Here is a 16,151-nt window from a genome sequence, read left to right on the forward strand (position 1 = left end):
GCCTTCCCCCCCTGAAAATATCACGTTAATTTTGAAAACGTAATTCCTTTTGTGGATACTCTTGGTCATTCTTCATGTTTCTTTGACAAATGTCTCAGTCTCATGCACACTGCACGCGAGTTAACCACGCCTACTTGTTTACATGTAGTGATATACACAGAATAAAAAAATCTGTTACGGTTGACATTTTCTTCCGCGGTAACGATACCGTCATACCGCCCAGCCCTACTTATGTGGTAAATAAAGCTATGCTAGCTTATTTAGCATCTAACTTATCAGCTTGCTATCTACTAGATGAATACATTTGTATGTGATATTTGCAATTTAAACATTTAATAATTATATTTCCCCATAATATCATCAAAACTTACTTCACTTTGTTTAGTCCACAGGCTCAAATATGTGCCTTCAATAGTCTTGTGCTTTGGGCTTCTGTGCATGTGATGGAGGCGTGCCCAGTGCCAGTAGGGGGCGTGGTCTCAGCCATGCAGTAAGCAGTGTGCTATGTGCATGTGATTGAGGAATGGCAAGGATATTCAAGTGTATTTGAATGGCATCTGTTTGTTTTAGTCAAGATTATGTAACGACAATGAGAAGAAATCAACCACAGACTAATTTTCTTCCAGAAAATTAATTCAAACTCTCTACTTCCTGCCGAACAAAACAGAAGATTTGTTCAGAATGTCAAATGATCCTCATCACTCTGGCTATTTAAAAGAGCCTCCCCCAACACTAACTAAATAACTGGTCAATGGCTAGCTTTGTGGCCAACTACGGACTGGTTAAGATAAAGACAGTGTCCTCACAGTCCAGAGCCATAAGTCACCCATCCTGGCGCCACAGAGTCTGCAAAAGACCCTTCTAATGACCAAACCAACGAAAACCCCCAACTAAGAACTTTTATGAGCCCAGCTAAAGGAAGAACTTGTCAATATGAGGGGGGTTTTTAAAAGACAAATTGGTTCAGAAATGACACCACAGCATTCCTGACCCCTCCTCCTTAAGACCTCTGAACAGAACAAACAGTGTTCTGTCTCTTCAAACCAGAGAACTGATTCTTACCAATAAACTACATAAAATCATTTAAGAACAATTCTCAATGGACTTACAATCAAACAATCACGCAACTACATAATCCTGTGTGTTCCCACCACTTATATGCATATTCTAATAAGATATGCTTTAATCCCATATAATTCATGTAATTGTTATAATTATTAGGTGTGTGAATGACAGTGTGTACTGTTTCATATCAATGCTATCTTACGAACACAACTAGCAAGATGGCTTGAATGATATCGGTGTAATATGTTTTGATCTTCTTTTAATTAGAAATCATGTCTAAACTGTGGCCTCTGTCCTCTCTGCTTAAGAGCTAGAAAACACACCAACACCCCAGATTTACGATGAAACAAAGCCAGTGTCTAATTGGTCCGCTCTCTTCAGGAGGGGGGACAAACTTTTAGTTAAAACCTTAGACCCAAAAACTAAGCTCTCTCTCTCGCTGCTCTCGAAGCTCTAAGCTCTCTAAGTTCCGGCAGACTAGTACCATGTAACAAACGAGCAGAAATAACCCAAATCAAGATCTGAAGAACATGGGTTAAACAGTTTCATTCAAGCCATCTTACTACTCTCGTCTAAGTCTTCTTTTCTTTTCTAAGTCTTCCTTTATTTTCCGATTGAAAGTCTCGGTTTTAAGTTAAGTTTTGCTGCAAAGTTTCGTTCCACGATTCGCGGCTGCAACGCACGCTTTCAACTTCAATGACTCATTCAACCATCAGCAACCGCCAGCCACACGTGACTGGTTCTCGCCGCATCTATCCAAGCACGAGAAGACCATAACCAACAAACGAACCCCTTTGACGCTGACCAAAGGAATTCCAAAAAGGAACGAGAAGACAAGCAAGTAACCTCCAGACTGAAAGCTAAACTGGTGTATTTATATAACTTTAATAACCTGCCTAAAACGATAGAAGGGTTAAATTAATGTTTGATGGTTCGTTCAGGTCATGTCTAAGTGCATTATGGAATCGTGAGATTTCATCCTTTCACTCTTAAACCCACTCTTTCCTCACTCTCTTCCTTTCTGCAACTCGTATGAATGTGTGTGTGTGTGTGTGTGCGTGTGTGTGTGTTTGTGTTAGACATTAGCTGTACGTGTTAGTATATAATCAATAAAGTATTGTTTGTATTTGAAAAGAGATTGCTTGTGTATGTGCTTATCAAATTTTATTGTCTTGAACTTCGATCAAAAGTTACCTATGCTTTTACCCTATTTCTTAATTTACTGTTAGGGGGTTATTCTTTCTTGGCCAGGAAGGTATTATATTTCCTAGAGTTAATAATTGTTTATGCTTTCTGTTCATTGGATGAACTGATAAATGATCATATTATTGATTCTGTTACAGTAATTTCTGAAAATAATCAAAGATAATTAAAATATTAATTATTGATCATAATCCGTTATGAATAATAATTAATAATATTTATACGTGGGCGTATAAACGCTACAATTATGTTAAAATATACTTTCCTCAACTATAAATATACCTTCTCAACTATATTTCAAGTTCCCTATGAAGAGCAAACCCTAAACTTTGAAAATTCCAAGTTTATTCCCGTTTACTCCCATAAATTCCTGTTAATTCCCTTAAATTCCCATTAATTCCCATTAATTCCCATGGAAAGTTTCCATCTTTGAAAATTCCCAGAATTTTGCAACCCTAGTCTCATGTGACCTTGTTATTCGTACACGTGGTGACTACAAATCACAACATGTAAATAGGAAAATGTTGGCATTATTTTGTCACTAATTGGGAGCAGTATGCTAGCTGGAGCTGTTTACCTCCACTGTTTGTGCTAAGCTAGGCTAGCGGTGGGTGCGTCAGACAGAGTTAAGGCGGGCGTACACGGTGCGAGTTCAGACAGGATCGGACACTCGGGAGGTCGTGAGATATTGCACACGTTGCGAGTCAGTTTAACTGATAATCGCGTCAAAGCAGCTGGTACACGGCACAACTGTCCTGCACGAATTTTGTCCCAAGCCGGCAGCAATCACATGAGCTTGTGTGTGTGTGTGTGTGTGTGTGTGTGTGTGTGTGTGTGTGTGTGTGTGTGACAGTGTATGCGCACGCTGTTTGGTTGCTGACACTGAGGTATAGCCCCACGTGGTTGTGTATGATTAGCAATAGGGGACAGCTGCTGAAAATCGGGCCGACTCCCCGAATTTTTTAAACATGATAATGGCAGAGTCTCCATGCTACACTAATAATAGTAGTAAGGCTTTCCTCTGTGTACACATATCCATAGAAAGTACAATTTTGTCTGTATTATTGATGTCCCCTTCAAAAACTGCTCTTGAGGAAAGTTATGTTAATTGCGAGAAAATAAGGTCAGCAGTCAAACAGAGTGACAGGGCATCTTTCTCAGAATGTCTCTAGGCCAATTATGGTATTTTCAACCATATGAAACATTATTAGACTTGCTCATCAAATTTTATCGTTGACCTCCTTTCATATTCCAACACTCCTCTATATAGGGGTGACCCCGAATAGTTGAAGATTCGATGCTTCGATTGGAGGAGCCTGATTCGACTACCGATCTCACAGTCGAATCTTCGCGGAGGTGTTATGAAACGAGGATCATGCCACTTTGGCAATATGAGGGCGCTCAATGTCTGATTTCACCTAGAACTAGCTTTTATGTCAATTCGTTAATATTCAGCCTGATAATGCTGTATATAAAAATGTGCAAAGAAAGAAGCTTTTAATAAATATTTTTTAACGTGCGTGAATAAATCCAAACACCCCGTGACAGATTTAAGTTTCACTTTCAATCCGTGACCGACAGAGGAGCGTCTTGGCGGCAAGGATTTAAATCTTTAACAATGTCTGGGATAAGAAAATCTAAAGTGTGGATGTACACCATCAGAAAGGAGGATATTCTCCAAGGCTGGATTCAGCATCAGGAAAACCATGATCGCACTTCTGCCGGCCAACGTTAACAAGTTGGTTTTCCACGGGACATTTTAAAATGCTTAACATGAAAAAAGCTTTTAAAACGCTTAAAAGGCACTTTTATCGTGGCTTAATGCATGTACACACAGAAGGCTGCACACTTTATTAAGAAACCATGCTATGTGCAGATAAGCAGATGAACCCAGAATATGAACGCAATGCGTTCCTCCTAAAGTAAAGCGTTTTCATATTTTAATTTAACTATTTTAGGAGATTAAGTCGTTAAACGTTTTTCTCGTTAAGTGTTTTAGAATGTATTTTATCCGCGTGCACAAAAGACTCCAACGGACACAGAGTGAAAGGCTGGATTTGTTCTCTCGATCAGGTAGGGTACAAGTGATTTCAAAACTTTTCAGACGGTTCTCATTTGATTTTTGGATGCTGTGAACATTTTTAGCTAAAAAGACTGCCTCTCCAGTTTAGCATTTATTGTTGTTTCTGCAGTTAAAAAGACAAAGTTGAAAATTCAGGCTACTATCGTTATTTTAAAGGTCCTGTATTATGCCCCTTTTCACAAGATGTAAAACAAGTCTCTGATGTCCCCAGAGTGTGTATGTGAAGTTTCAGCTCAAAATACCCAACAGATCATTTTTTACAGCATGTTTAAATTGACATTTTTTGGGGCTCAGAAAAACGAGCAGTTTTAGTGTGTGCCCTTTAAATGCAAATGAGCTGCTGCTGGACGACCCAGGGGGCGGAGCTTCACAAGCTCGCGCTCAGTCTCTCAGGACAAATTCATCTCAGGAATGATGATAATATCAGAAACTCTCAGTAACGGTGTTCATTTCGAGTCGGACAATAATGCCTACAGAGTCAGAGTGCTGTATAGAGATGAAACAGGTATAGTTTAGTAGTTTAAAGGAACCGTATGTAGGATTGTGGCCAAAACTGGTACTGCAATAGCTTTAAAAATACTGTAGAGTGGTGTATCCCCTCCCCCTACCCCCTGACTGGAGGTTGCCAGATAAGCTGCAGAATTCAGCAGAAACGTAGGCTGCTTCAATGGTCATACAGGTCAACTTGCAGCATGTGTAACTTAGTCCACGATATACTGTACGTGAAGAACGAATGACGAATCATTTTTTCTGAGGTAAAGTTAGGCTTCTGTCTCAATTACATTTCAAATTGCCATAATGGGCATGCTAATGTTGTTTTCCTCAGCGTCTCAGCATAATGACAGAGAAACGGGCTCCTATAATGCATTGCTAATGTTAGCATACGTCCATGTGAGCTAATGTTACGTTACTTTGCACGAACATGCATAACTTTGTTCGACTGTCATGAATATATGAAATGTCCATTGACATCAAGTACAAGTTAGCCAAGCATAGATGAATCCATAGATGAGTCTTCATCTTTCAAAAGCATCTCCTATACAAATTCTGGTTTTATTTCGGACTTTGTCACAACGAATTTCTGAATTATAACGAGGTCTTTTTGATTTAGTAACGTTAGACATTTTTATCCGACTAGAGTTAGGGTAGGTTAGAGCAAAGCTGGCAACCCGGATCCCGAAACACTACTGACTTCGTGATTGGTAGATAGGTGGAGGGTGGCGCTTCAGGCCAAAACACAAAATGACAACATCAACATCAGTTGAGGGCTGCAAGTCCACTTTTTAAATGACAATATCCTAGCCGTACTACTGTTGTCAGTGATATAAGTATTTGAAATGAACATGATTTATTAATGTCTAGTGACACATCAGGGCCATTTTATGATTAATTGAAATAGATTTCTTACATACAGCTCCTTTAATTACGGTTATTATAACGTATTTGTCATCTGCTTGTATGTATGTATCCATTATTTATTAATAGCCTACAAGTCTGCTGTTTCGGACCAGGTCCGAATGATGATCAAACATGTACTGTCGAGTTTAATAAAGTTTATTGTACATCACAATAACTCGCTTGGCATTGAACTTTGAGCTTTATAATTTTACAGATATTATTTATGCTCTAACAGCAACATTACACACTAACTAAAGTTTGAAACATGGGATCACGAAGAACGGGACCTTTAATAGTTTCTTTATTTTTATTTTATTTATTAATCTGTCAGGGTTATCTAATCTAACTATTTGTGGCTTGTGTTTTGAATATATGTTCCCCTGAACTTTAGGCATTTTGCACACATTTGCTCATCTGTTACTTGATTCTGATTTATTTCGTTTTGTATTTTTATTTATTAGTAAGGTATTTCTGTTCTAATTTAATTTAGTAAATTAATTGTTTATTCTTTCGGTTTATCGATGTTGTGGTGTATAGAGCCTGCTCGCACAGGTAATTTAGCCGATTTAATTTGATTTGTATGTGAAATACAAATCCTGTCTGTGGCCTTTCTGGTGTTATTTCTTAGTTTTATTGATCCAAAATGTTTTTATACATTTTCTTATGATCTTTGTGTGATATTTCTGTACATCTACATCGCGGCTTTGAAATGTTAAAGCCCCGCCCCCAGCCCCGCCCCCACACACATGATTCGACTATTAGTCGACTATAGGCAAGACATGACGATTCTGATTCGACTATGAAAATCCACAGTCGGGGACACCCCTACTCCTCTATTGTCATATGATGGTCACTCACACACATCTTAAAGATAACATTTCTTCTTCAGTTATAATGCCAGAGGAAGATAAGTCTGGAATGAAATGTAGTCATATGTTATGGTCTGTATTAATATTTCTCGTCCTTGTGTATCCACAGGTTCTCACTCACTGATGGCTTTGGCAACATATATAGTTGGACCGACACCATTTCCTGAGTTCAGTGTTGTGCTGATGTTGGATGATCTGGAAATAATATATTATGACTCAATCACATGGAAAGCTGTCTATCGCACTGACAGTGATTCAAAATACTATGATGAGGAGCAAAGTGATGCTCGTGTTATATTTGAACACATGTATAATGCCATGAAAACTCGGGATTCGTATGTTAATGAACACTTCAATCACACAGATGGTGAGAACTATACATTATCATCATTAACAAAACATTTAATAACAGATGTAGCTTATGTGTTTTATTTATTTCATTAAAAAATTCGATGTAAGGCTTTAAGATGGTAATCAAAAAGTCCAGAATATTCATTTTCAGTTCACTATATTATATATTGTGTCAGTGTCAGAGTGAGGACTAATAAAAATAAATTTTTCTTTTATTTGAAGGTGTCCATGTGTATCAGAGACTTGCTGGATGTGAACTGTTGAATAATGATAAACCAGGTCCAATTCATTCCTGGGATGCTTTTGATGGACATTGTGTGGAGGAGTTAAGCTATGACCTGGAAAAAAACAATCTCCATTTTAAAAAGCCATGGATGGTATCATGGGACCAAGTAAAACGGCTTCGTATACAGCTTCTATATGGAAATGTGTATCATCCTATTTGCATTAAAACTTTGCAGAGGTACCTGCATTTGGAAAAGAACAATGTGATGAGAAAAGGTGAGAGAATCAACCTGATTAACTTCAGTATAATTAAGACAAATATGACCCAGACAGAAGTACAGACAGAAAATGCGTGCCTCTGAATGCGTTATGAAACACGAGAACCATACATAAATAACAACAGTAACACTTCTCATTATTCTCTGTAGTGAAACCCAGAGTCAGACTCATGTGGAAGAAACTGCCAGACTCTGGAGGGCTTCAGATCAGCTGTCTGGCCACTGGCTTTTACCCCCGTCACATTAACCTGACCCTGTTCAGAGACGATCAGCCTGTGGATGATGACCAGATCACAGGAGGACAGATTCTGCCCAATGGAGACAGAACTTACCAGATGAGGAAGAGTTTAGTGATCAGCGATGAAGAACTACGTGAAGGACATAAATACAACTGTACAATGAAGCACCTCAATCTGGACAACAAACTGGACATTATGTTTGGTAAGTAAAAATGCCCAAACCAGCAAGCAAACAAACAAAATCCCCTTTTTAATATCAACAACTACACGGATTTAATAATAATACAAACTACTTCAGTGCATATCTTTAGCTTTTGTATTGATTTGCCTGTTTTTTTTTTCAGATACAGATAAATATGACCCAGGAGGATCCTTCAGTCTGCTTGTAGTCATCAGTGTGTTGGTGTTGGTGTTGTGTGTGGCTGTTCTCATCGTAACTGCACTCATCATATGGAGGAGACGTGCTGCTGGTAAATGTTCTACGGTCCAGTTCATTACATTTGATGCTCAGTTAGAAAATGAAACTAAACATCATGTTCCTTTAGAAGAGGCTCTTTCAATGTTTACCGTATACAGTTTTGTGATTGTGACTTTTTATTCTGGTTTATTTCATCTTATTCAGGACAAGGCTCTGGGACGTCACAAAATCAATACTCCCCTCCATGTGAGTATACTATGTCTTAAATGAAGTCAGCAATATGTTCATTTTAAGTGTAATTTTGGAAAAGTTCTAGAAATTGAACCAAGGGAATGTTTTATTGATTTCAGCCTCCACGCATGATGAAAATTGAGTCTGGGAAGTGCTGGAAAGAAGGCTGGAAAGTCCAACCAAAGCGTAAATGCTAACACTGCTAGCAAAACTAGCAGCAGCACGCAGGTGGCCAAAAATGTATGAAGATCCCTTCCTGATTAATACCTGATTTCCTTCCTGACCTTACTACCTTCCTGATCCCTACCTGATTACAGACAACTTGCATGATTATCTTAAACAAGACACTGATCTGGATGAATTTATACTGGTGGAGGAAGAATTTCCATCTCTCCCTGAAACTCCATGCAAGTCTCCAGCCCCAAGCAACATAGCACTGTAGATAGACAGACACACAACGGTCATCCTCGCACAGATCTCAGAACTTTTCTGTGATAAAATTTTTTATTTGAAATTGGATTTTTTTTTTTTTTTTTTTTTTAAGTATTGTAGTGAAGTGGCAAAAATTTGGTGAGGATAAAATTTGAGGTAAAATTTCCATCTTCTAAAAAAGTAGAGGAAATTTCTGAAATGGACAAAACAGAACTTACTGAGCAGAAACTTAAATTAGAGGAAATTTACAAAAGAATGGCTGAAGATCTTTATGATCTCAAAATGGCTTGAAGAGGGCGAGAAGAGCTCTGTCTATTTTTTAGACTTGAGAGGCATGCCAGCCAAAAATAATTATATTGGGTAATTGAATATTAAAGGTGGTATCAGTGATAAAGTGACAAAAATATTTTTATCACATTCATCTAATCTTTCCTAACGATCCGCTAGCCTAGGCTCACAACACCCCCCCCCCCTGTCAGTGATTGGTTGGAACACTATTTGTTTTGGTTTTGAGTGTTTGGCTAAACCATTTGTTTTTGTGTGCAGATCTCAGAGCCTAGGCTGCCTACAGAGACACGTTTTTTTGACAGCATGCTTATGGGACGGGCAGCTAGCGGATCGTTAGGAAAGATTAGATGAATGTGATAAAAATATTTTTGTAATTTTATCACTGATACCACCTTTAATGGTGATCTTGCTGAGGACCCCAAAATCATTGACATTTTTTGTTGAGTTTTATAGTTATTTTTACACCTCAAATTTTTGTCAACAATCTACTACTGAGTTTTTCGGGTCCTTGCCCAACATAAAGCAGCTTAGCATAGAGGATACTAATATGCGAAGCCCCTCTCAGATTAGAAGAAATTATTGATGCCATAAATGATTTGAAAAATAAGTCTCCAGGAATGGATGGTATAACTGCTGAATTTCATAAAGCATTTAGAAAGACCGTAGCTCTTTTTTTGTTCAAAGTTTTTATGGAGAGCCTTGAAAGAGCTTTGCTTCCTCAAATCCTGATGTGTCAAGGACTTATCACCCGCAAAACCAAATAGAGACCCCATTTTAATTGATAGTTGGCAGCCAAATACATTGCTAAATAATGATTATAAAATAATTGCTTTTATCAAAAAGACTGAAATGTGTTTTAAACAATCTGATTTGTAAAAGGCGCATCTTCAATAATATAGGCTACGTTTAGTTTTGGACATTTTACATAGATCTCTAATGATTGTTTTGGACTATAAAGATTTCGAGTCCTTTGGAAAGCCCTTTAAAGGGAATTAAAAGGAATCAATACCAAAGTGATAAGTGACAGAATATGTAAATTTGAATGAAAAAACAAAGTTCACTACTAAGAAATCAGTAAATATTAAATTCATATGATAAAGGTACATTTTATAGACTTTAGCTCTCTGAACAATGCTTTTAAAATAAACTGGCCTAGACAACGTTTTCAAAACCCATGGTCTGTTTGGAATATAAGCCCTCTGTATATTTACTCTCATTTAGGTGGCAAAGAATTTCTCTTAATGTGCAATTATAAAATTGAAAAACTCTCGAAATTCTATCATCAAGCACTTACTGCTTGGAGTCTCAATTAAGTATTCATTTATGCTTACTCAACAATATATAGATATGCTCTCTGTTGTTTTCTTTCTTTTTTCTTTTCCTTTTCTCATTTTTTGTAATTTTTATTGTATTGTGAAACATGTATGATCTTATAATTTAAAATCTTAAAACATAAGTTACTCATGCTATTTGTTGATAATAAAGCATAAAAAAATAGCATTTGCTTGGTGGATGCAATTTGGGTTGTTATGAAAATGACCATTAAATGATGAAACCACAAAGGAATGTAACACAGGTAACAAATGTTTAACAGTTATAAAATGTTTTTAAAGAATAATACCACTTTATTAGTTTTCTTTTCTTGCTGGTCAAAAGGAGATTTGTGTTTTATCCAACCTGTTCTCACTCGCAACTTCAAGGCACTGCCAAATTTACCAATGCTTTAACACCTTAGTGAGAACAGATAACACCATGTTCTAAACCTAACCTTACCGGCTAAAGTCAAGGTGAACAGCTGCTTATATTGTGAACTGAAACACAAATATATCCCCTGTATTTTATTCTATTCTTACTGAGAAACAGCTGATTGAATTATGCAAATAATTAGAAGATGACTCTTTTTTTTTTTCTTCTTGTGCTTTTTCTGTTCGTATATTTTGTATTTTCACATTATTCCACTGCTAGTGAGAAACAGCTGATTGAAGTTATGCAAATATGGGACAATGTGGCATTCCACCATTCCCGTCACAGCCAGGTTTGACGCCCATCAGAGGATGATGTCCATTTTCCTTGCCCCTTACTTCCCTTTCCTCAACCCCATTGAGGAGTTTTCTCAGCCTGGAGATGAAAGGTTTTTGACCGTAGTCCACAGGACCAAATGTCCCTCCTGTATGCAAAAGATGCTGCATACCAAGACATCACAGCTGAACACTACCAGGATAAGGCATGCCAAAAGATTCTTCCCAAGATGCCTTGCAGGGAAGATATCAGGTGTGATGTGGATGAGAACATGGACAAATGCAGAAGACCGGGCAGATTATAAGATGGCTTTTTCTGTTTGCATATTTTGTATTTTCACATACAGTAATACTGTAAATGGCAGCTATATTGCATATTTTTGTTATCTTGCAGAAATGTCCTGTTGCAAATAAAGCCGTTACAGCAGCAATTCTGTCTTCTTTTTTTCATAAACCATACATTCTATAAAGCTACTCTAAGAAGGGGCATTTATTTTGTCGTATTGAATTTCTGCTGCAAAAAAAAAAAAAAAAAACATCAAAATGCATGAATTTACATTACAAACAAAACAAAAATGTAGAGAGACTTAAAAAAAAACTGCAGTGCAATACACAATCTATGATCAATACACTATACTGTCTGTTGTATAAGGGCACACCTGACACATAAGATAATGCAGTTTCTGTAATTTCAGCTGATGATAGTGTTTTTATGTCATTGCGTTATGATTGACTAAATGTTCCTGTTGGAAGAGAACATGTGTTAGTGTTTTGAAAAATTATTTGATTTTGAAACATGTTTGCAGTGTTTTGTTAGACATGGTGTATTGTGTTAGTGTATTATTGTATTTTGAAAATTAGTTTTGGAGTTTAGTTTACAATGTGTGATTTTGAGCATGAAATTAACCGTTTTGCCAATTGTGTGTTTTAGGTGTGTTGGTGCGTTAAGAGTTTACGAAACTTGTTAAATGTATTGAAAAAACTGTCATAGCGATTGTAAAAAAACTGTATTTATACTGTGCATAAAGGACACAATGCACTTCTTTCTGAATTCCACCTTTTAAGTTTAATAATCATGTCGTCGCTTATAAACAGTAAATTATGGTTAATTGTTTGGGGGTGGAATGCATCTGTGGAAATGATCTCTTCTCATCGACGATTGATGGGTGGGAATCTAGGCACCTCACGATTTGATTCGATTACGATTCAGAGGGTAACGATTATGGATTATTAATGTTTTGTTTTTTTTTGTTTTTTTTTACTACTTGGTACTTTTAAAGCAAAGTATTTATGATGACCCATAACGAACTTACTTCCAGTAATGAATTGAAGTGAGGTTGCAGTGTGTGGGGATCATATACATTGACTGCCGTGTGCTCCCCATTTCCTATTTCCATCCGCTGTCACTGAAGAGGGATTTCAGGTGTTGAATGTGAATATTTCATCTTTGCATGTGTGGAAAGAATGCACGTACTTGTATGACTTACTCTGTCTGCCCAATAGAAGAATCTCTCCATCAACGTCTCTGTATGTGCTGTCTGCCTGAAGGATAGACACACATTGGACATACCCCTGTCTGTTTTACAGAAGCACGCCCCAGCCGTAAGCTCTTGTCTCTGTACTGAGGAAAAGCACACATGCACTTGTATAGCTTACTATGTCTGTTCAATAGAGATTTCCTCCGCCAATGTCCCCTTATGTGATGTCTGCCTGAAGGAGAGGCACCCATTGGATATACTTCCATCTGCTTTATAGGAGTACACTCCAGCCTGGTAGAAGACTCTCCTTCTGGCCAACAGCTCCCGTACTGGCCCCGCCCCAATTGTCGACGGTTCAACTTACCTGGATACTCACCTGTCTGTCCAAAGAAAGACCCTCTCGACCACGAGACCCTGTCCCGCTCTACTTACCTGGATACTCACCTGTCTGTCCAAAGAAAGACCCTCTCGACCACGAGACCCTGTCCCGCTCTACTTACCTGGATACTCACCTGTCTGTCCAAAGAAAGACCCTCTTGACCACGAGACCCTGTCCCGCTCTACTTACCTGGATACTCACCTGTCTGTCCAAAGAAAGACCCTCTCGACCACGAGACCCTGTCCCGCTCTACTTACCTGGATACTCACCTGTCTGTCCAAAGAAAGACCCTCTCGACCACGAGACCCTGTCCCGCTCTACTTACCTGGATACTCACCTGTCTGTCCAAAGAAAGACCCTCTTGACCACGAGACCCTGTCCCGCTCTACTTACCTGGATACTCACCTGTCTGTCCAAAGAAAGACCCTCTCGACCACGAGACCCTGTCCCGCTCTACTTACCTGGATACTCACCTGTCTGTCCAAAGAAAGACCCTCTCGACCACGAGACCCTGTCCCGCTCTACTTACCTGGATACTCACCTGTCTGTCCAAAGAAAGACCCTCTCGACCACGGGACCCTGTCCCGCTCTACTTACCTGGATACTCACCTGTCTGTCCAAAGAAAGACCCTCTCGACCACGAGACCCTGTCCCGCTCTACTTACCTGGATACTCACCTGTCTGTCCAAAGAAAAACCCTCTCGACCACGAGATCCTGTCCCGCTCTACTTACCTGGATACTCACCTGTCTGTCCAAAGAAAGACCCTCTCGACCACGAGACCCTGTCCCGCTCTACTTACCTGGATACTCACCTGTCTGTCCAAAGAAAGACCCTCTCGACCACGAGACCCTGTCCCGCTCTACTTACCTGGATACTCACCTGTCTGTCCAAAGAAAGACCCTCTCGACCACGAGACCCTGTCCCGCTCTACTTACCTGGATACTCACCTGCTGGTCGGGCTGGTGGCCGACTTCCTCCTCCCCTAGTCGTTACGTCCTGGCACGGGTTGCCTCGAAGAAATCCACGCCTTCCCTGGGGTCAGAGGTTCGGTCTCCTCACCTGTTGGGGCGGACCCAGAGGCTCCATTAGGACTTTTAAATTAATTTTATTAAATAAAACTTGTCAAACTTTATTCCACTTGTCTGTCTGGTCTTTGGTACGCTCCTCGAGGTGGTCCTGGGTTTTAGGGGTGGGTGCAGTCTGGCTTGACCCCCCCAACCCCCCCCCCCCCGACCTGTGACACCTGTCTTTTGTTAACAATCTTTTTATAAATAATTCATATTAAAGGCTTCTTTTATCTACAGGTATTGGCGGTCGTACAATAAAAAATCAAAGACTTGGGGGATGTACACAGTGAAGGAAAAAAAACAATACTCCAATATGCCATTATGTCCAGGAGGTTGAGAAGTGGTACCGGCCTTCCCAGAAATGTTTCAATTAGGCCTGACGACCCAAGATGGCTGGGTCTTCTTGCTTCAGTACAGCCACCACCCACTCACGAACTTGTAAGAGGACACATAGCGAGAGGAAACATAGTGTCTGAAAACCCACAAGACTGCAATGGAACTGCAATCTTCTATACAGAAATTTATAGATGAAAATGTGTCAGGCAGCACTGGCAATTATATGTTTGATTCTTGTAATTTATTATAATAAATATATTTTATAAGAAAAAGTGTGTAATTGAATAACTGAAACACAACAAATTTGAGGCAAACATATTTAAAATGGTTGAAAAGATAACTTTTTACAATAATGGCAATATAATCAATCTAAATGATTATATTTACTCTAAGCGGCGCACCCTGTAGCCAGTGTAGTGGGCCCTGGGATCAGGAAATGTGTCCCTGATCTTCCACACACAGCAACTTGGTATAACCACCCTATTGCCCACACCCAGGCGACCATGCTGCCACAAGACAAACTGTCTATAGGCTGCATGTCGGAATTGTCTCTGCTCGAGTTATCTGAAAGTGCAAAAATGTCATTCCATGCAGCTCGGGCCAGCCGCAACACACCTTCATCCAAAATGTAATATTGCATGTATGCCATCTGACTAATGCAATGTTGCAGGGATTGGCGACAGCACACTCTTTCAATATCTGTGTCCATCTCCCTGCAATTTTGGCAAGTGCACCAGTGGAGAGCCGCTGGGTCTGGGACTGGATCAGGATGTGGGGGTACCTCCATTAATGACATTACATCAAATAAAATTCCTGGGGTCCTGTTCAAAATCTTCTCAAGCAATTTTTCTTTTTGTCCAATCTCTAGATAATAATTTAAAAAAAAAAAAAAAAGTTTTTTATTGGAAAATGTTTATTGCAAAATGTAGTGTATCTGAATTATTACTTTCTTGTCTGGTAATAAACCAACCTTCATTTAAGCCATGCGCCGCTCCTGCAGCTCCTTCATCCTCCTCTGGTTATCTTGGTCAAGATCCTTAGATCTTGCGCCTTTCCCCCCCGTCTGATATCTGGCATTTGGGTTTTACAATAGTACCTTTGCCTTTGTAGCAAACTCGGACGAGGCAGTTGAAGTTGAACCCTGCAATATCAAATAATGAACCACTGTTATTATGAAATTTCAAACCAAACGTTATGAACGAATAAATGATAGCCTTACCATAGTACACGCATTCTTGCAAAATAAATAAACAAACTAGGCTACGTGTTGGTTAATCGTTATGATGCACAACTCGAATCACCGTCAAAATTATAAAAGAATGTAACGTAACATTTATTTTGATAATGCATAATCTAAGTAGCTATGGCTATAGGCAAAACTAAAAATAAATAAATAGCGGAAATATTTCTTATAGTATTGTTTTTCGCCATAATGTTACTGATTTCGTTTGGCAACACTATAAAAATGTACACTATCTCCACTATTACAAATATACACTATCTCAACATTTATATGATATTGTTCTGAGAATCATACATACCTCAGTGGGCCTGAGCGAGATAGCGAGACAGTTTTCTCAAATATGTATACTCTGAAACTGTAGGGGGAGCTCGAGAGAGAAACCTGCGAGAAAACAGCACAGAAAAAAATGCCAGTCTTACTGAGCGCTGCTTTAATGAGAGTTCGCTGCAGTTCCACTCTTCACCACAGATTTACACTGGGACACTGTGTGGCGCTGTAGAGCCGGAGAGGGCTCTGTGACCGGCTGACCCACGGGATTCATCAACACA

General features: G+C 39.0%; 1 protein-coding gene across 1 annotated transcript in view; it reads left to right on the forward strand.

Annotated features, from left to right (window-relative positions):
- LOC308696881 (class I histocompatibility antigen, F10 alpha chain-like) overlaps positions 1–11,527 on the forward strand; it is a 32,468-nt gene extending 20,941 nt beyond the window's left edge. The window contains exons 2-7 of the mRNA XM_081375813.1: positions 6,728–6,985; positions 7,192–7,470; positions 7,623–7,913; positions 8,056–8,181; positions 8,334–8,375; positions 8,480–11,527. Coding sequence (XP_081231939.1) covers positions 6,728–6,985; positions 7,192–7,470; positions 7,623–7,913; positions 8,056–8,181; positions 8,334–8,375; positions 8,480–8,502 — 1,019 coding nt within the window. The 3' untranslated portion in view covers positions 8,503–11,527. The remainder of the gene's footprint in view (positions 1–6,727; positions 6,986–7,191; positions 7,471–7,622; positions 7,914–8,055; positions 8,182–8,333; positions 8,376–8,479) is intronic.
- Positions 11,528–16,151: the final 4,624 nt, after the last annotated feature.

Source organism: Scardinius erythrophthalmus (genome assembly GCF_964197995.2).
Source record: "Scardinius erythrophthalmus genome assembly, chromosome: 10".
Taxonomy (NCBI): Eukaryota; Metazoa; Chordata; class Actinopteri; order Cypriniformes; family Leuciscidae; genus Scardinius; species Scardinius erythrophthalmus.